The sequence below is a fragment of the Perna viridis genome, chromosome 13, assembly GCF_037379345.1.
Source record: "Perna viridis isolate PV_CMFRI_1.1 ecotype Kerala chromosome 13, ASM3737934v1, whole genome shotgun sequence".
Taxonomy (NCBI): Eukaryota; Metazoa; Mollusca; class Bivalvia; order Mytilida; family Mytilidae; genus Perna; species Perna viridis.
The window spans coordinates 30,609,054-30,632,043 of NC_142457.1; the positions used below are offsets into that span (position 1 = coordinate 30,609,054).

At 36.5% G+C, this 22,990-nt stretch overlaps 1 protein-coding gene across 3 annotated transcripts in view; it reads left to right on the forward strand.

Annotated features, from left to right (window-relative positions):
* The window catches only part of LOC148600306 (uncharacterized), a 31,718-nt gene extending 27,429 nt beyond the window's left edge, over positions 1-4,289 (forward strand). For all 3 annotated transcript variants that reach the window (XM_088557834.1, XM_088557832.1, XM_088557833.1), the window contains one exon: positions 583-4,289. In XM_088557834.1, coding sequence (XP_088413960.1) covers positions 583-2,423 — 1,841 coding nt within the window. In that variant the 3' untranslated portion in view covers positions 2,424-4,289. The remainder of the gene's footprint in view (positions 1-582) is intronic.
* Positions 4,290-22,990: the final 18,701 nt, after the last annotated feature.

The window sequence follows — 22,990 nt, forward strand, 5'->3', positions numbered from 1 at the left end:
ATTTTTCATTTTAGGCAAAATGCAATTCCAAGAAATATTAGACCTCATATTATGATTTCCTTTAATTATTTGTTGTAATTTTCGATCTATTTTTTTAGGGTTCAAATATGTGCAACAAATACCACCGATTCATCATTTATGGATTAACTTTGATTTTTTTTTTTTATCATTTTTTTCAAGACTGCAACGAAATTTTATGCAGTGACCTAAGCTTTTGAATTCCTTTGGAATCAGTTAAGAATATGTTAATTGGCCATAATGGTGAACATTAAAAAGTTGCTCAGGAATCACTATGATGTTGTACTACCAGTTCCTTTGATATAATTATCCTATCACTGAAGCAACATCACTCAGACTTAACCTTTTTCTTTAAATTCATGACTGAAGTGAAGTGTGTATGCTGCATTGAATCATTCCAATTGCTTTCAATTGATTTGGACAGTTTCATTATAATTTATATTTAATGGATTTAAAATTGGAAATAAAATTTTCCCTCAAATGTGTTTATATTAAGCAATGATGCCTGGTTATTGGAAAGATGATGCTTCATTTGTCAACAGGAAGATTATTTTCTTTTTTCAGCAATATATGGATGTCCTATGTGCAAATACTGCTTCAGTGATGATAGATTTCTGTCAAAACATCTACAATTCAAGCATAGCACTAAATTAGAGTGGTTGTTGTGTCCAGCACCAGCTACTGTTTTTTACCGTTACCAATGTCAGCTTTGTAAATCAACATTTCCACTAAAACTAATGGCCAAGAAGCATCATTCTAAGACACATGGAGAAGACATCAAAGAAAATATCTTACAAATAGCCATGCTGTCACATCAAACCAATTCTCATCAACAAGATAATAGTAATTGGAGTTCCATTCTTCATTCTGCTAATAGTTGTCTTAAAATCTCCAAGCCTGACAAGGTAGACAACTGTTCAGTTAAGGATACAAGTTTACACACTTGTGTTATATGTAGAAAACAGTTGACAAATATTTTTAACTTGCAACTTCATTTAAAACAACATGTTTTTGATACACATAACTACAGTGGAAATGTAAACATGAAAAATCTACTGTGTAAACAGAAATACAAAGAGGCACTGAAATACAAAGACAATAAGCATGATCAGGTAAATGGCAGTAAATCAAATCGTCAAGTTATTGTCATGTCAAATACTGATGACACGTGTCATAAAAAATTTCAAATGAATGATCTATGTATAAAAACACCCCCAAAAAAGCAAGTACTCAAAAAGCCATATAAATGTGAAGTGTTCAGTATAAGTCATCACCTACAGGCACACATGAAAACACACACAGGTGATAAACCTTATAAATGTGATGTATGTGGTAAAGGGTTTAGTGATAGAGAAAACCTACAGACGCACATGAGAACACATACAGGTGATAAACCTTATAAATGTGATGTATGTAGTAAAGGGTTTAATCAGAGTCAACACCTACAGACGCACATGAGAACACATACAGGTGATAAACCTTATAAATGTGATGTATGTAGTAAAGGTTTTAGTACTAGTCAAAGAGTACAGATACACATGAGAACACATACAGGTGATAAACCTTACAAATGTGATGCATGTAGTAAAGGGTTTATTCAGAATGGAGACCTTCAGAGACACATGAGAACACATTCAGGTGATAAACCTTATAAATGTGATGTATGTAGTAAAGGGTTTAATCAGAGTCAAAGTGTACAGATACACATGAGAACACATACAGGTGATAAACCTTACAAATGTGATGTATGTAGTAAAGGGTTTATTCAGAATGGAGACCTTCAGAGACACATGAGAACACATTCAGGTGATAAACCTTATAAATGTGATGTATGTAGTAAAGGGTTTAATCAGAGTCAACACCTACAGACGCACATGAGAACACATACAGGTGATAAACCTTATAAATGTGATGTATGTAGTAAAGGGTTTAATCAGAGTCAACACCTACAGACGCACATGAGAACACATACAGGTGATAAACCTTATAAATGTGATGTATGTAGTAAAGGTTTTAGTACTAGTCAAAGAGTACAGATACACATGAGAACACATACAGGTGATAAACCTTACAAATGTGATGCATGTAGTAAAGGGTTTATTCAGAATGGAGACCTTCAGAGACACATGAGAACACATTCAGGTGATAAACCTTATAAATGTGATGTATGTAGTAAAGGGTTTAATCAGAGTCAAAGTGTACAGATACACATGAGAACACATACAGGTGATAAACCTTACAAATGTGATGTATGTAGTAAAGGGTTTATTCAGAATAGAGACCTTCAGAGACACATGAGAACACATTCAGGTGATAAACCTTATAAATGTGATGTATGTGGTAAAGGGTACAGTGATAGGAGTGCTTACAGAAAACATTTACAACATGCACATATAGTTGGCTGATTCTTGATCTATCATATTTAATCTTCGATGTAGTATCATGTGCACCTTATAGCTTGATTACTCCGGTCAATATGGATGAATGAGCACTTTCGTATTAAGCATTACAATTATTTTATTTTTCGTAGCTTTTGCAGGCCACATCAAACAGGAACATATAATATATAATACGGGTATAGTACACTTTAAATGTATAGGACCATTTCAGTAATGTTTGTGTGCAAATTTATTTATATTTTGCCAATTGGCACCTGTTGACTGATCAGAATTCCAGTTGTCTGGCTTTTAATTGTTAATTAAATTTGAACTGTATTAACATGCATGTTTATCGGGAATAAGATAAACGAATTCGGGTGAATTGTTGGTACAGTTTTTGATTGCATGCTTCGTTATCAGGGGCGTGTCCAGGATATTTGAAAGGGGGGGCGTAGAATAAATTTTTGGACCTTTTTTGGCTTAAAAACATAAAATAACCCCATTTTAGACAATTTAGCTGAAAATACAACCCCTTTTGTCAGAATATACCCAGTATTGTATATATAGTAATATACCCCCCCCCCCCCCCGGTATATTTAGAATGGCTATGGGGAATCGAAGTTAGTGTCACACAAAAGAACCAAAATTCATGTATTATACTGATTTACTTACCGTTTTGGTTGTTTAAAAAAAGGTGTCCAAGACACCTTGATAAGATTTTAAGGTCTTTTGACGTTTTGTTTTTGACATCGACATCTTTGCGAATTCTTTATCACATCAACAACAATGGATACTAATCGCAGAGTCGAACACGCCGGACTCCGAGAAACGAAATTTTACGGTTGATGATGACCCATCAAATTGGGGAATCAGTATAAAAAGAAATCAGAGTATTTGTTTAATTAATGAATATGATAAATTGCCATCATTCAATACAATACTAGCAGATTATAACGATAGTTTTTTTTTTAAAGGGGGGGCGTACGCCCATTACGCCCTTACCTGGACCCGCCCCTGGTTATATTGGAAACGTGATATTCCTATGGCAATATAGGCATTTTTGTTTTTTTCCATTGCCATGCATTTCCGGCATTATGTTTGATAGCGTCTTGTTGTCAAGGTTAACAAAGGGGAATAATCCAAAGAGGGTCCTACTAAAATATGCCTGGAGGGAAAATTTTGGATTATGTTTTAAGAATATACACGCACACCAGTATTAGTTAGGTTTTCAAGTCAACCCATTTCATCTTCACTTCATAAGAATTTACACCATTGAAGTAATAAAGATTATTTTCCATATTGTTTTATAAATTGAGATAGTCAAATACAATTTACAGAGAAAACAATATTTGCATGATTAACTCTTACCCCAAAAAATCATACCACATGCTTATTATGTGAAAACAATTGCAATTTGGAGACCTAACCATAAAAAAGAGGAATTGAAGATGCGTTATTTTTCATTGACATGTAAGTTTTGGTTTTTTTTTTATCGTTTCTCTTAGCGGGAGAGCGTCTTAAAATACAAACAAGTGTTATTTGATTCCTGTGATATGATTGGATTTAGGAGACTTGTGAATGTTCATTAGAATTTATATCAAATGGTGTGAAAAAAAATGTCTCGGGAGTGAATTAATATATATGGGACAATCGATTAAAAAAATTCCATTTAATTAAATGATTTACAAAATCTTTCACTTGGAGTATTGCAATATATACCAGCTTCAATGACACTTGGCCCTAGTTTTGTTAAATTTGAGCGTACATATTTCTTAGCATTATGTTGTATTTTTCTTTATTTTTTGTAGTTCAAAAATTTTATTTAATTTTGCTATATATCATTTTTCCTAGTTTAATATTTTCATACAACAGAAATAAAACCTATCGACTCTTTATACTTTTATTTTTTCACCCGTGTGATTGATTTTTTTACAAACTGCCAGCATTCCAATGGAAAGAAATTGTGCTTCTCAACTTGCTGACCTATTAATTCACTCTTGCATGTATGAGGCTGACTATAGCTGATCTGAACCAAAAGAAGGAACATCGTTTAGCTAAATCCTTTAATCTTGTTTCCGCTAAATTAAGCAAATCTCCAGATTCCTTAAAATTATGCTTCTGGAAAAGGTTTATGTTGCCACTAGATTGAAGTCGTCTCTACTGAAGTTTTATGGTCGTCGTCAACTTGGGTGAAAACTGAATTATTAACGTGTCGTAGTTTTCCTTTCTTTCGTCTACCCTGGTCTTGACTTTTTTATGAGCGAGTCGTTGGGTGTTTCTAGATCAGCAGAGTACGCTTACCTTGTACCACTACACCTGGTCAATGCTCTCGGTATTTGTTTGTGTCAACGAGTTGCTTTGTTACTTTTGTATGTATTATTTTGGTTACTTTATGTTTTATGTTGTGTGTCTTTTCCATGTCTAGTCTGTCCTTGGATTACTTTCTGATTTCCGCTGGAATCCTGGTTCTATTGATTACTTATCCTTATTTGAGTTAATTGATTCACAAGTTTACAAAAAATAATGCTAATTTATTTATTAAATTGTAGACGAGCGAGATCTAAAGTGTATTGAGTTTAATAAAAGTTTTTAGCTGTACTACATATTTCTTCCATGAAGGGCTTTTTTCAATTGAGATTCTGTTATCTTCCTCAAATGCAGATCTTCATTTACATCACCATATTCTGAAGGTGATTCTATTATCATTTATTTATTCGTTTATAGTATTTGAACATAAGCTTAAAAGCCTTGAGAAATAATGGTGCTAGTCCTTATTCTGTGTAAATTGCTAGTTTTGGAGGTCTTCTCTGACACCACTTTTCCAATTGGAACCAGACTTGGTATGAATGTTCCTTTGGGTATTCTGCATGGAACGTTTGTTGGGATTTTTGATCCGTTGAAAAACATGGCCACTGTTACTGAAAATAGAACGTACGGGTCAGACAGTAGTTTTTCGCATACATCTCCAAAACCGTTAGGTTTAGCCAAATTCTGATACGAGTAAAGAAGTTCAGCATGATGAGATCTGTTGTTGGTTTTTTATTTTAATCTGTTAAGCCATATTGGAGTTATTGCCCCTTTTCGACGGTTTTTTGCTATTTTTAATGTTATTTCTTTAAACTCTTCTCTGACACCACTGGACCAATTTGAACCAAACTTTCTATGAATGTTCCTTGGGGCACCCTACATAGAACTGGTATGGAAGTTTTTGATCCGTTGATAAACATGACCGCCGTTACTATAAATAGAACATAGGGGTCAGACAGTAGTTTTTTGTATATGGATGTATCTCCAAAATCTTGGGTATATCCAAATTATTTCAATTGCTGAAATGACCCTTATTGTAAGGCCTTCAAAAAATCGAAGTTGTTAGGCGACTCTAAGAGTTATTGCTCTTGAAAGATGAAAATTAAGGGTTTTTTTTCTCTTTTTTATAGTTTTCAGCCAGTGTCTTGAAAAGTATAATAAAAAGAAACTGTCAATCGCTGAAATGATCCTTATGATAAGTCCTACCGAAGTCTTCTTCAGTCAAAATTGTTGGACGACTCCTTGTCAAATTTATTGCCCATGAAAGACTTAACTTTAAGCAAGTGAGCAATACAAGCTGTTTTTTTTTGTTTTTTTTTTTTGTTTTTTTGTTGTTTCTGTGTTTTCCCTTGTATATTCTCATTCTATTTTATCTTGAACATGTTTAATTCGTATTGTACATATTGTCAAATTTAGCATATTTATATCACGAACAGCAAAATCGGGTGTTTTGAATGGTTCTGTAACTTGTTATGCATGCATTGTTCTATGGCACGCCTTCATCCCAGCCACATCACACTGGAAATAAAATGGCGGCATAAGTCGGGCTACGTATTGATAATGGTACATGTAACAGGTCTTCGTGCTAGCTATATCTGATTGTTAACTTGCATAGAGAACTAGTATTCGAAGAATAATAAAAGAGCAAAATACAGGGATATCCTGTCTTGAATTACAATAATCGGGCTGCATATTGATAATGGTAACAGGTCATAGTGCTAGTTATAGACACATATAGGTCGTTATGGTGTATCCTGCGCCATTAGAACTAATTTGAACTCGTAGATCGTTAAGGTGAATACATCTGCTCCATAAGAACCAATTTGTTCAGTGTGTCATAAATTTCATCATGAACTCGTGGATCTCTACGGTGTATTTATCTGCGCCATAAGAACTAATTTGAACTCGAGGATCGTTACGATGTATCCATCTGCGCCATAAGAACCAATTTGAACTCGTGTCGTTACGGTGTATCCATCAGCGCTATAATAACCAATTTGAACTCAAGGATCGTTACGGTGTATTCATCTGCGCCATAAGAACCAATTTGTTCTGTGTGTCAGTTTTCATCATGAACTCATGGATCGTTGCGGTGTATCCATCTGCGCCATTAGAACTAATTTGAATTCGTGGATCGTTACTGTAAGGGTGTAACCATCTGCGCCATAAGAAACCAATTTGAACTCGTGGATCGTTACAGTGTATCCACCTCTGCCATAAGAACCATTTTGAATTCGTGGATTGTTACCGTAACGGTGTATCTATCTGCACCATAAAACCAATTTGAACTCGTGGGTCGTTACGGTGTATCCATCTGCGCCATAAGAACTAATTTGCTCAGTGTGCCATAGTTTTCATCATGCACTCGTGGATCGTTACGGTGTATCCATCCGCGCCATAAGAACCAATTTGTTCAGTTTGTCACAGTTTCCAATTTTTTCATCTTTCGTCTACCCGGACGACATTTTATAAACAACTTGATGGATGTTTATAGAAAAGGAGAGGACACTTACCCTATCAGTGCACCTGGTCCATTCTCCCATTTAGTGGAGTTCGAGTTCCTAGTTGCTCATTTGCTTTTTTACATATTATTTTTGTTATTGCATGTTATTTGTTGTGTGTCGTGTCCCATGTCTCGTCTTTGTCCGTTGGTTATATTCTTTTGATTTCTGCTAAAATCTTCGTTCCCTTGATTACTCTTTGTTCCTTATATAGTTGTCTCGGCAAAGTGTGTCTCGACTAGGGTTCCATAGTTAACCTGATTTTTAAGCTTTTGAAAAATGCCTATTAATGCAACATAATCCTCCAACTACTTTGGAAAGAGTCTGATACACTTTGAAAATAGAATAGTCTATCAAGTTTTGAAGTCGCCATTGCAATCATCATTAATTTGGTAGATCGTTATGGAATAAATACAAAAAAAAATACCAGTTTTATATATTGTAAATTTCGATATGCTGTACACGTGTTTCAAGGAGTAATCCCTCATCAGCAGCATTAAAATCAAATATGTAGGAAGATCATAATCAAAATATTAGTTGTATATAGGAAGTATTCATAACAAAATCTATCAACCATATGCAATGCAAGGAATGAGGCCTCAGTGTTTTACGTATTATTAAATTTGGAATCCTGCAAGATTTCATACATATGTTAGATAAAATGTGATATTATTCGGGTTGGTGAATACCCTCATTTATATCTTCAGATTAAATTTTGCGCGTGTAAATGCAAGAAATATAAATACTTCCAGGTTTTATTTGATTTCATCGTCCACTGAAACAAAAATGAGTTAGTCCTAAGATGTCATTTGACAATTGTACAGACCTTCATTATATATGTATATGATATTAAAAGTTTCAAAGATACATTTACTGGGAAAATAATTAAATGATTACGAAAAAGGATGTATTAATACTTTATTTACACCCATATGGGTCAAGCAAATACAATACAAAGAACAAACCTAAAATACAAATTGGACATCAAAAATCAATATATAAACAGGTATATGCAATTGTGCAACTTTTGACCGACATGGACCCCAATTTTGCAATTCTAATGATTGCTTTAAAAAATCACATACTGCTGGCAAAAGTTCAGCTTTTGGAGATAGTATATTTTTTAGTTTATCTAGTGGTTGATATTGGCTAAAAGTATGGTTTAGTTAAACAATTTCTGCAAATAACTTATTTCTTACATTCAAATTCTGTTTACAGTTAAGAAAAAAATAGTACTCATCATCAACTTCATCTTTACATATTTTACAAAATCTGTTTTCCCTTGGAATATTTTTATACCTGCCTATTTCAACTTCTAGTGTATGGTCGCTTACATGAAATTTAGTAATCATTTGTCTGTTTTTAAAATTCGGCTATTTTATCAGATATTCTTCTATTTCTATTTCTGATTTAAGTTTACTGTATAGAAATAATTTTGAGCTATCATTGATAAATGAAAGTTTACTTACAATGTTTTCTTTGTATATATTGCTTATTTGTTTTTTAAACTTTATCTTCAAATTAAATTTTATTTTAATATAAGGTTTATCAGCAGATTCAAAATCTTTAATATCTAATCCCACATATTCAAACATATTATTTACAAAACTATACCATGTGTATAACCCTTCACCATCAAGATTTTTATTGAGCTCATATGCTTCCTTTAATAGGGGATTAATGTTTCCCATGTTTAATTTGCAGAAGTATAATAAGACTTGTGTCTTAATAAATGATACAGTAGAAAATCTGCCTAGTTCTAATTTAGCAGAAAAATTACAAACTGTTTTTTTTTTCAACCCCAAAACTGATTAACAATATCTGTTATGTACTATTCCAGAGGGAAACTTGTCTTCCAATGAAAGAGAGTCACAAACTGAACCTTTGGAATGATCGAGAAACAACGGGGTTCGATTGGACACATTGTATGGGTCATTTATTTACAAATGTATATTTTACTATGTTGTCGACTGGCCCCAGAAATGACAAATATTCAGGTATACCCTAAACATAAAAATCCCAAAAATTAGAAATACACATGATCAACAGGCTAGCGAATTCGAAGACAAAACAGAAAATTTTCCCGTATTGGTTTGCCCGCAAGCGGCAGGAAAGTTAAGACACTTTAAGTGTATTTTCTACTACATAAAATAACTGTCATTAAGTACCCTTCTGTGTAAGAATCAGGCTATGGGTGGCACATCATATTTCTCAATTTGGTATTTTTTGCCTCAAATATATTCAATACACCTAAAAAACAACTGAAATGGTATTTAAATTTATCCTGAAACATATGCGACATAGATAATTTTAAGCTGTTTATATAAGGAAAAAGTGCGGGAAAACTTTCCCGCCATTTTTCCATAGTGCATTTCAACTAAATTTGACCTATCAATATCTTAAAAAGGCAAATTAAAAAAAAAATTTAATGGTTATTTCTGGAGGTTATCCGGTATGAATACTAGACTAATGCAATAAAATCTCTGTATTTTTTCTTCATGTGGCACACCTTATACACATTTTGCCTGATTCTTAGACGGAGGAGTACTTAAGTGCTACAATGTCATAAGCAATGTTCATGTCAACGCCTGCAGACGGTTACAATTTTTTGTTTAACCCTTTCGGTGCCAAATTCAAATTTTTAACGTTGCTAACGTTGCCACAAAGGCTAAAAAAAAACTACGTCATCAGTGCCAAATACTTTGGCGACGTCATGCAATATATGGCAAATAATGGCGATTTCTATGGCAAGCCAAAGTGGACAAAAATCATATTTTGTAATATTAGAAAATGAATTTTTAATATTACAAAATCATTTTTTTTATATTAGAAATTCATTTTGTAACATTAAAAATTCATTTTCTGATATTACAAATTCCTGATTTAGTAATATTATATAATATCACACATTTTGTAATATTACAAATGGAATTTGTTATATAAGAAAATGAATTTGAAAATCAGTCACATTTTTTAATACTACAAAATGATTTTCTAACATTAAAAAATCGCAACTGAATACGACAAATCCATTTTATAATATTAGAAAATCAATTTCTTATATTAAAAAAATGTTTTTTAGTAATAAAAATTCAATTGAATTTTTAATATTAAAAAAAGTGTTTTGTGAGATTAGAAATTTGTAATATTAGAAAATGAATTTGTAATATAAAAAAAACATTTTTTTTAATATTAGAAAACACTTATTTCATAATATTAGAAAACACTTATTTTATGATATTAGAAAACACTTATTTTATAATATTACAAATTCATTTTCTAATATCATAAATTCATTTTCTAATATTACAAATTCATGATTTAGTAATATTATAAAATTGAATTTGTAATATTAGAAAATGAATTTGTAATAGTAGAAAATCAGTCACATTTTTTAATAATACAAAATCATTTTCTAACATTAAAAAATCGTCACTGAATACGACAAATCCATTTTCTAATATTAGAAAATCAATTTCTAATATTTGAAAATCGCATTTTAATATTAGAAATTCAATTGAATTTTTAATATTAAAAAAGTGTTTTGTGATATAAGAAATCCAAAATCAATTCTTAATATTAGAAAATGCTCATTTTTGTCCACTTTGGCTTGCCATGGATTTCAGCTTTTTTCCAAATTGCTGTTGAGCAAATTCTATCCGATCGATATCAATGATATTTTGGAAAATGTTCCTTATTGTCCTGCGCTTGATATTGAGATTCATTACGTTGTGTTAGCTTACTGTCTTTCAACAGATATTCTGCTATAATGATTGAACATTGCTGGAAACGTTTCTTGACAGTATATACTTAGTGATAAAAATTAAATATAAATCATTGATCTCATTTTCAATCTGAATCGTAGTTATCATGCTACCACTTAAAAATCAGTTTTTGACAGGGTCGGATTCATTGGGGCGGATCTGTCATACCCACTCCCTACTCTAAAATTTGGACACACTATTTTGTTCTAACATGTATCGATAAAATCAAGGCATTTTTTTAAAGTGGACAGTTACTAAAAGATCGAGAATTAAAGGTGAACAGATAACAATGTATCAGTAGAGCGGAGATGGGTATACTCTCACTGGGTTACATATGTAGGTCACGCACCCTACATTGGCTTACACCAGAAACACATAGTTATAAATTTTAAGAGGTCAGCCTCAAATTATTGAATAAAAATGTAGTAGCATGTTATTTTTATGTCTGTAAGTCCAGTTTTTACAAGGTTAACATGTTAAAAATGGGATCACTCCATGTTGAAAATGATGCGAGGCTATAGTCTCTCTTGGTTTAAAGTACACTTGCATTTGAAAAAAAGAATACCACATGACCCTTCGAATTGCATAAATGGAACGTATACTTAATCTATCCAGGGAGTTTGTCGCCATTACATATTCTAGTTTAGTAGTTCGCAGACTTAATGTTCTTCGTGTTCATTACAAAATATATAAGTAAAGTATGTTAATTGAAGAAAATAACAATCGAACAAAATGACAACACAAAAGAGAGCAAAAAAGAAGAAAAGGAGAAAAATACGAGTAATTTGCAACTTTTATGAGTTACATGTAGCTAAATAAAAGTAATAACAAATTTACCGAACTAAAAGTCATTAATATCAAATAGTAAAAAACTCAAGAATCAAGTATAAACCAGAGAAATGAAATAAGCAACAATGTTCCTTACATAGTACAGATAGCAACAATGTTCCTTACATAGTACAGATAGCGACAATGTTCCTTACATAGTACAGATAGCGACAATGTTCCTTACATAGTACAGATAGCAACAATGTTCCTTACATAGTACAGATATTTTCAAGTGAATAGGCTGTTAAACCAACTTGTATGTCTAGCCGAACCTCCAATAGGTACATCATGGAACTACATATATAATTTTGTAATAGTTCAAATTGCACTAAATACCTATATTGGCTCGTTCAATACAGCGTTATAGTACAATAAGTGCTCGTACGATATATATTTCGTGTTCTGGCACAGGAATCTGTATATCTTAAACTAAAAGGCAACAAGCATAATAACATTAGCGGAAGAGGGCGTGGGTGTTAAAAATGAATTTAAAACTTATTCCTAATTTTTGAATAAAGTTTTACTTAGCCAAATAAAGAAAACATGATCATTCATCAATATTTCCCAGTACTCATGTAGAATGTCAAATAGAAATACTGCTTCTGCTAAAATATTTTTCATGCCTTCAATTAACAAACCACCACCACACCCCCCCCCCACCCCCCCCAAAAAAAAGGGGGGGTCTACGCCTCAGAAAAGAATAGATCTGATATCAATTTGTTCTGTTTGCTTCTGCATACTTTATAATATTGCTGTTTGTATTCTTTGACTTGAAAAAAACTTTTTTCTTCAAACTCGATCTTACATATCACTCGAAATTTTAAGCTAATTTCTCGGGTAGATATTAATGTCATATCATAATATCCCAGTGCCAATTAATTCTTTAGAGCTTTAAATTTGATATTATTTGATGAAATTTTTCCGAGCATATCAAACAGAAAATATGGGAAATGAATACCGACAAGTTTGGAATGGTCTCGGGAGAAACAATCGAACAAATTTGCATTTGATAGTCTGGGCGGCATACTATGCAACAGAACATAAATGTACGAACATAATTTTGCTTTTACACATTTTACAAATTTGTACACATATATGTTAAAGTTGTGCATGTAAATTATTTTATCCATCTTTTAGTCAAGCATTCCAAAGTTGGTTAAAATCTCTTAATACACGCAACTAAGAGACTGTCCATGCCACAGTAGAAACAAGGCAGTTCCAAACAAACCTTATCACCCAGAATTGTACTTTAATAATGACATCATAGCCCAAGTTAAGCAGCATAAACACTTTGGTTTTACATTATCTGATGACGGTGGGTGGAATAGTCATATTGATATGATTACAACCGAAGCATACAATCGTTTAAATATATTTCGAAAATGTAAAGTAATTTTGGATGCACAGACCCTTGAAAAACTTTACATAACTTTTATTAGACCGATCCTTAAAAAATGCCGAAATAATATGGGATACAGACACTGCTATTCTAAAACTCAAATAAAGTTGAAAAGATTCAAATTGATGCAGCAAGAATAGCTACAGAGGGTACTAGATTTACATCAATTAATAATTTATATATAGAAGCTGGATGGCAGAAATTATGTGTTCAGCAAGAAAATCACAAATTAACATTAATGTACAGGATTTTGAACAATATGACACCGCCTTATCTTCAATTAACTCTGATGCCTAACAGAGTAAATCAACTCCATAACTACCCAACTCGTAATTCTGACCTAATCCAATCAGTTTATTTTAGAACAATATTCAAATTATTTTCTAACTATTCGATTATGGAACACATTACCAAATGATATTAAGACCTCGCCATCAGTAAAAATTTTCAAAACTCATCTCGAAAATGAGGTAGTCAAGAAACCAATATATTACTATTGTGGATCACGCAAAGGTCAAATCCTATATGCCAGACTTCGCCTTCAATGTAGCGAGCTAAATAAAGATCTATTCCACAAAAACATTATTCCATCTCCATTATGCCAATGCGGCGAAATAGAATCTGCGAATCACTTCTTACTATTTTGTCCATTATATCAATCGCGTAGGAGACAACATATCTCAACACTTCAACTTCCTGATCAACTGACTTCAAATTTTCTCTTATTTGGATCAGATAAGATGTCTGATGACTATAACGTTGAAATGTTTACCAAGGTTAAAAACTTTTTGATACAGAACAAACGCTCCATATTAACAACCTAAATTACACAGTTACTTCTTTTGAATAATGTTTAAGAACTCCTTATGGCCTGAGTAAATACATAGGGCATTAAATATCAACCTCTTCACTTTGCACCAAACTCACCAAATGCACGTTATAAGCACTTGAGCACCACTTCCTTTGCGTATACTTGTATATGTGCTATTGTAACCTTGGCCGAGTTCGATTGTCCCCCGCAGGCTACTTCAGTCTAAGTGTTAAATCTTACCCAATTCTGGTTCGCCGCTAATAAACTCTCGCATTTAAACCTCAATCTGCTTCCTTTTTCGTTCTTCTGATTTTCCGCTAACTCTACATACGACTTCCGCTGACGCGGATCAGACTACGGAACATCTTTATAAAACCGGACTTGTTCCGCAACACTACACTCTCCCCCTTTCCTCAGAGGAAGAGCGTTTATGCCTCAGGTTGGCTTGGGTTCGGCGGGTTTTATGTATATATTTTTTTTTTGTCCTCCTCCTTTTAGTTAAATCCTCCCTCCCATGATTGATAATTCATCATTATTTATTTGAAATCCATATTTACATCGCAACTTAAAAAAAAAAACTTCACAGAATGCTCCTTGGTTTCCGCACAACACAAACGATTATAAACGCATATATATACATAATTATCCTTCATGGATTGGTGGTTTTGATGATATCTTCATAGAATCAAATATTTACATAGACCAGGTATCCTTCCATCCATCTTACACCCAAGCATGTCGCTTCCTTCTCTCATGTCAAGATATCTTCCCTTCTAGGAACCTGGGCGCTCCCTCCGTGAAGATCTACGTTGAATACGACTTCACTGTCCGAAAACAGTGAAGGCGTTCTCAGTTGTCTGCCGGCATAACTCCTTTGGGGTGGTGTTCCTGTGCCTTGCCACAACCTTGACCATTTCTCCTAAGTAAATAGGACTGATCACGCTTATTCCTTCTGGTGAAATGTAAGGGGAGTCTGTCTCCAAGAGTACCCTGTTGTCTGGAATAGCCATCGTCGCTTGGATCTGTGGTAATTTAAAAGAAGCCAAAAAGGTGAAGCCAAAATAAGTGTTAAGAAATAAGTTGAGCAAGGCAGTTACAATTTCTTCAGTTCCGGTGAAACAGTGGAGTATGAAAATTTGGTTGGTTGGAAGTTTGTTTTCAACTAATTTAAGGAGAAGGAAGTACAAAACACTGAATTTGTCATCCCGGTGAGATCTGATGTGGAGTATGATAGGCTTCCCCAGGGGTTCCAATGTTGGCAATATTGTCTCTAGAAACAACTTCTGGTCTCCCCAATCCCTCTCAGGTACAGTCCTATCCAATCCTATTTCTCCGATGGCGGCTACTCTTGTAGATTTAATTAGAGTCGTCTTGAAGTGGCGAAATTCAGTCTGTGTCAACGTTTGGACTCGTTTGGGGTGAACACCATCTGCGATTTTCAATCTATCGTCGATTGGGATGGCGGCTGAGTAGGCCTCTGGCTCACAATAAATAAGCGTTCCACCTACCAGGTTGACCGTAACCATCGGTGGCCGTTCCATCGATTCGTCTGTCCAACCGTCCATGGTTAATGCTAGGTTTCCCATCAGACGTTTGCTCGTTATGTCGAGGTGAAAATGTGTGTCGAAGACATCCAGGCCTGTATAGCAGGATCAAGCGGACATGGCTCCTTAATTAACGTCCTCCTGAGTTGGCGACGATAAGTGTTACCGCTGATGTCAAGGGTTTTACCCCTTAACACCAAGGTATACTGTTGCCGTCCCACCTTGACTACTCTTTGGACTGCTTCAACTGACCTTTCTCCTTCGTTCTCAGAGTCTATCTCCTCCAACTTGCCACACTGATCTAAAGTGACTCTGCCGTTGGCATCTTCCGACTGCGCCTCATCCCATTCAGGTTGGGCCGCATCAGGGTTCATTATTGATCTGGTCATGAGAGTCTTCTTTGGTCCCCTCTTGCCCTTTGGCATCTCCAAGCTACTTGAGTCTGTCATAAAATCTGTTCCGAAGTTCATGTAGACTTCCCTGTTTTCTGGTGTAAAGTATCTCAAGAAGGCTACCTGGTACCGTCACTGGATTAACACGCTAGTATGGTTTGGTGGGTACACGGTGTAGCGGTCGAAGACGGGACGTGTCCATAGTTGTTGTCAGACTCCTCATTTGTTCTATCTGTCTCCCCAGCATTACCGCTCTTGATGGTATCAGGCTGTCTACTCTCTCCGCACACCAGGCGAGTAAGTCAAACAATGAATGGCTTCCTATAATCTTTCAGATGAAGAGTAGCACTTTCCATCTAATTCTGTTGAGTTGATCGTAACGCGACTGTCTTACTGGCGGATTAGGATTGTCCCACATTACACATGGTAGGTGCATCCGGTTGACGTGCTCCCGGATCTTCAGTAACCTCCTCTCGCAACCAGGCACAGGACAAGGTGATTTACGATCCCTTCTTGGCTTTTCCTTGTCTTCCTCTTCCTCCTCGTCCGTGGGTACATTAAACATGTCCCGGACAACTGTCTTTTGGATGGTTCTTCTAGATCTTTACGCTGCCTCTTCCACCCTCTTTTTTCTTCCTCATCTGACTCCTCACCATCTTCCGTATTATCGCCTTCTTCACTGCTCTGATGTGACTCCTTTTCTATTTTCTGATGTTCCCTTGACACATCAACCTCTGTTGAGTCGTGTCCTTCCTCACTCACAGGTTCTTTTGCAACATCCCTTCTCAGGACTCCCGGTATAACTTCAGGCGGTGTAACCGTTACCTCCATCCTCGCTATCTCGTCATCCGTCATGGTTGGTAGTCTTGACGGTACATCCGAAGGTGGTATTTGGTTGTTGTTTTCCTCCACGTACTCTCTCTTCTGTGCCTTCTCTTTATCCTTCGCCAATTTCCAGTAATCCATGTCCTGAAAGAAGAAGTGTGGTGTTAGTCTACGATGAATAGTTATATCCGTAACGGATACAAACACGGAGTCTGGCATCGGGCGCAATGATATTGATCAAGTTTCTTAGCCTCATTCTCACTGATATTCACACAATGCCCGTGCTTCCAGTCCCCATAGCGGTCGCATCCAATCATGAACAAACCATCATCTGGCTATCGGCATATACAGTACGAGTCGTTGCCTTTGATACATTCAGAAGTTCTTCACCAGCCTCGAGTTTTTCTTTGGCGATATTCAACCAAGATGGTGTTTGGCGATCATGACAATGTTTCATCCTATCATGACTGGCTATTGCAATTGTCCTCTAAAACATTATTCTGTAGATATACGGCGACAATTTCTTTGTCAAAATCCCAGGGCCCTTCCATGGTGGATCAAGTTTTTTCGCCATACCCTCAATATATGCAGTATTGAGGATGTAAACTAAATCTCCTGGTTTATACTCATGTTGCTTCATGTTTGCATCATAGTCTCTTTTCATAGATTCCTGTGATGTCTTCAGAGTTCTCCTAGCAATTTCATGTGTTCGTTGGATGTTATTATGAAGGCTAGTTATGTACTGCTCTTCATCATCAAACCAGCATCATCATATTCGGTGTCATGCCTGTGTGTCTGTTGACCGATGAGCGGATAGCGCAAGCAAGTGGTGGAAGATATTCGTCTTTTTGTGGCTCTGCAACAAAACATCGGACGGCATCCATTAGTGTGCGGTTGTACAGTTCAACTTGTCCATTATCATTTGGTCTGTAAGGAGTGGTACGAGTCTTTGTGTATATGGAAGAGATCACAGATGGATTTAATAACTTGCTCTCGAAATTTCGTAATTGATCTGTGTGAACAGCGAAAGGACATCCAAATCTTGCGAAGAATTCATTCACTGCGGCTTTAGCTGTTATTTCTGCCGTCTGCGACGGGAGTGGAACTATCTAGCACCATTTTGTAAATTGGTCCACCATTACCAAAATATTGATGTTACCATGTGGAGTTTCTGGGAGAGGTCCAAGGAAGTCCAGATGAACTCGTTCCATCGTCGAACACCGTATTTCGATACATTGTAAAGTATGCCTTCATCGTTGAGGTAGAAAAACTCTTTGTTTATCACAAACTTTTTAGCTGCTGAACTGCTAATAGCCACATCACTCTGTGCTGGTTCCTGGTTGCTTTTCAAGCAAAATAAAATCAAAGAGAGATCTGTATCAGATTCCTGAGCCTCTAGCAGTTCGTTGGTTGAATATGTTTGCATTATGTTCCACTGATCATCCATGCATGTATCACTTTGCATCTCCCCTGAATTTAAATTTTGCTCTTCGAATTCTGTGTTGGAATCTTGAGTTGTCTCACTTACGGTTTCATGAATTGTCTTGGGTAATGTCTGATATCTACGTCTCTGTCTTGTGGTCATAATCTTCATCTCTTTACCCTCAAGTATCTCAATGAAGTTCTCATTACCATCCTCATTATCATGGTGTTTTTTTTCTGGTTCTCCTGGAAAACCAAACAAATCTCTCATCGAATCTGGATCCACGACTGCTGGTTTGCTTAGGTCAAATCTTCTGGTCCCTGTCTAGGACTCAGTTACTTCTGGCTGTTTCTTGATTGGCTCTAGTCTTCCCAATTCAGTTTTTGTGTTGGTTCCTCTCCGTAATTTTCCAGTTATAGCAGTTTTAAGCTGTTGGATCTGCCTATCTAATAATGACAGTTGGCGTCTCATTTGGTCCATAAATCCGCCTAAGTCAGTGTCATCCTGTTGGAAGATCATGTCCTCAAGTTGAATGGCTAAGTTGGTCACGGTTTTGAACATATGGTCCACCTTATTCCGTATCTGATGATTGCTGTCTTTCTTACTAGTCTGACTAGTCACCATGTTTCTAACCTTTGACCAATTATGTAGGGTTTCCTCTTTCATCTTTTCAGTCTGATCAATTTGGGCGTGGATGCGGACCAATTTCTTCACTACAGTGTCACGTAGAGCTTTGTTTAATGGGTTGGAAATCGTACAACTCTTGACTGCAACTTTGGCGAGAGGAACAATATCATTGATATCTGTTACGAATGTCGACCATCTGCAATGAACTTTGATACAATGTGCACAACCTTGACATGGCAAGTCTAACGGATCTGTATGAATCAACGTTCCCTGGCATGGCGTTCCTGGTTGGTATCTCGATAAGACGTCTGCGTTGACATGCTTGCTTCCGCTTATATGTTGGATCTTCATGGTGTACTGACTCAACACCTCCAGCCATCTTGCTAGTTGTCCCTGCAAATCCCTGAAGTTCAGTAACCAACGCAAGCTGTTATGGTCTGTTCTGACGATAAATTCTCTGCCAAGTAGATAGCGTTTAAAGTGCTGCGTGAATCGAACAACTGCTAACAGTTCTTTTCTCGTTGTGCAATATTTCCGCTGGACAGGAGATAGCATAAAGCTGCCATATGCTACCACTCTTTCGACACCATTTTGAATTTGGATGAGCTCTGCCCCTATCGCTTTATCCGAAGCATCCGTATCCAAGATGAATGTGCTGGTCTTGTCCGGTATTGCTAGTACATGTGTTGACGGGAGAGCCTGTTTTAAGGTTTCAAAGGCATTTTGTTGTTCCTTACCCAGTTCCATGGTTTCTTCCGGGTCAACTGTTATTGGAGCAGCTGTTCGAAAGGACTTTGATGAATGTTCGATGGTAGTTTAAAAATCCAAGGAACTGTTCGACTTCTTTCAGGTTCCTTGGCGCCTTCCAATCCTTAATCGTCTCCACATATTCCTCCCCAATTGCCAGTCCTTGTTCGTCTACTCGTCTCCCGAGGAAGATGGTCCCTTTGGTGCAACATTCGCGCTTCACTGGCTTCAGTTTGATACCATATTGTCTAAATCTATCGAAGACTTTTGCCAAATTATCCAAGTGCGACTCAAAATCCTTTCCCATCACTAGGATGTCATCAAGGAATGCAAGCACGATATCCTAGGTCAAACCTCGCAAGACTAACTGCATGGCTCTTGCGTAGGTTGCAGGTGCATTGCATAAGCCGAAACTCATCCGAGTGAACTGGAATAAGCCGTATTTAGTAATAAATGCAGTTTTGGGTTTGTCTTAGTCATTCATCTTTACCTGATAATATGCACTATTTGCATGAAGCTTGCTGAACCATTTGTTCCCAGCTAGACTGTCAATACATTCCTCTGTCAGTGGGAGTGGATATACTTCTTTCTTTGTGACCGAATTCAGCTTCCTGTAATCAATTGCATAATGTACTTAGTCATCTCGTTTTCGTATTAGCACTGGAGGTAAATCCCATTCTGAAAATGATGGTTGAATCAGTTTTGCTTCTAACATTTTTGCTATTAATTGTTCTTCCTCATTTGTAAAATTAGCTGGTGTTCTTCGTAATCTCTGTCTGATTGGCTCTGCAGACCCTGTATAAATGGAATGTTTCTCCATTTGATTGACTTTATCCATGAAATCATCTTTGGGTTGTTCTACTTTTACTTCTTGTACAGTAATTGGTGACTCTGTTGGTAATTCGCCAGGCTTCGTAGCGTGTGCTATTACATTATTCTTCCTCAAGGTATAAGGTCTTTCAGTGGGCTTCAGTACAAACAAAGTTGGTTCGCTGTCTTCGAAAAAGCATCTTGGCACCATAAGTGGTCCTTGCTGATGTGACGGTTCTACGATGAATCTAGACATATCAGCATCTAGGTGCTCTTTGATTCTAACAGACTTTGGTGGTACGGCTGTGCGTTAAGGAATTGTCACCTTGGCAACTACTGGTACCTCTCTCTCTCTCTCTGGTGCGCAATACATCAGTACCTGATCTTCACCTATAGTCAACATACTGTTCTTCAAGTCGATGACAGATTGATGTTTCTTTAGAAAATCTAATCCTAGCAGTAGGTCATCATCAATAGGTGCCACATACACAAATGCCGTGTAGCTCTTAGTTCCCATCTCCAATGTTACCGGTCGCACAATGATGATATCCATCTGCACCCCTCTTCCAGCTGAGTACATTACTGTAGTGCGTAATACCGGAGGCTTATCTTTCAGAGTTTGTTATACTTGTCCGATAAAATAGTAACTTCTACTGCCGAATCCACGACAGCTGCCAGGGACCTCGGCTTGAGCATAGATGCTGCCTTTCCGGCTGCTTTGTCTGTTAAAGCCTGTAAAAACTTTGTGATGGTCTGGGATCGAACGTAATTCTCTGGGACGTCCCTAAAAGCTTTGTCCGCCAGGCTGGACAGCTTTGTCGGCCCATGCTTCTGTTGGTTCTCCTGGACTCTAGCGGGCATTATGAAATTGAACCTGTAAAATCTCTGTCTTATTAGCATGGTTAAACCTTTGTTCCACTTTTGCCACCATTTCATCATAACTGATCTATTTGTTATGTCTTACTAAGTTAGTTACATACCGACTGGCCGTTCCTGTCAAGCACCAACATAGTGGATTTCTCTTCTCACGATCAGACCAACCAGATGCTTCACTGAAAATTTCAAACTTGTCCAGAAAAGCTGACCAGTCCTCACATCTGTCTGTTCCGTCAAACTGGAATGACTTTTGTTGGTTGTGGTCTTCTGTTGGTAGTGGTTGAACTTGGACGATGTGGCTCCACCTGCCCTCCCTCCTTGGTGGGTCGAAAATCAATCAAGAGTGCATCGTCTTGGGTACCTCTCCGCGACACATTGTGCAAACTGCTATCTTGTCCATGTAGTTGATATATGATGAATGGTTGTGAACCTTGATTAACCTGAGTCATTGGTAACTGTTGTGAGAGAAGCATTCCTGGTATCTCATATGATGGTTGAAAAGTCAGTTGGGTAGGCCCCCGGTTCCACTGGTTGCTGTTTGGTACCCCCCAAGTCCTTGGATTTGACTAGTTGAAATCTGAGTAGTTAGTTGAATATTACTTGGTAGATTCCCAAGAACTATTTTGGATTGATAGTTGGTTGAAAGTTGGTTGAATGTTTAACTGCTTTTACATTAATTTGTTCTGCTGTAGTTTGTTGTAAATCATGTGATTTTTCAAGATTCAGAAGAATAGTTGGCTGAAAGTTGGTTGAATTTTCAACTGATGGTTGAAAATCAGCTGATGAAGATGTTGCTTGACGTGGGCGAGTGGGTTGACTCGTAATATGTGGAGTGCTTAGGCCGCCGTCGAGCAGTTGAAAGTTTGACAGATTTTTAGATGTTGAAATACTTGATAGCTGGTTTACAGTTGATTGTGTTACTGTTGAATTTGGTTGTGGTGTATCTACGATGAATGATGCCAATTCCTGCTCAGATCTCAGCAGAAATTGTTACCTTTCCTAGAGCGCTTGATGTCATCGATGGTATGTGGCTCGGCGGTACTAGGTAAGGATCAAACATTCCCCTTTCCTCTGATTTAAGGTGAGGGTTTGGTGTGTTGTGACTGATTGGCGTGTTGGTGTGAGTTTGGTTGCTCATAAAAGGTCACTTTTTTTCCTGGCACTGTTGGTTGAGGTTCGTCAAGTAGAACAGCGGTCACCTCCAATTTATATTCCTCATCGGACGTTTGTAGGTTCAGCTTTGATTGACTTGTTCCTTTCAATGATTCAATGATTTCAGCTCCCTTTTTAACAATGATTCTGCTACAGCTAAATCATGGAGCACCGACAGTTGGTTATCTATCAGCTGCTGTGCAACATCATCCTCATCCATGCTTTCAGCATGTTCTTGCCGAGTGGAAAAATCTATGAGGTGCCGAATTTTTTCCATTTTGATGTGGGGAATGGATGCAAGGCTTTCAGGTGTAACTTTGGCAGTTTTCCTAACATCCCATATTCTATAAGAAATTGCCTTGCCCACCGATTGCAGATCAAGTAAATCATCAAAACTACAGACATTGATTTCCAATTTCTCAACCGTACCCATGTTTTACATTCAATGTTACACTTTTTTGGCTTTTACGCAAAGTGTATATGTATCTTATAATGCAAATTGTCAATTAATTCAACCAATTTTTATGAAAATCAAAGAGTGTGGACCTTGGCAATGTTTGTCACAATTTATGTTCAATTAATTGTGAC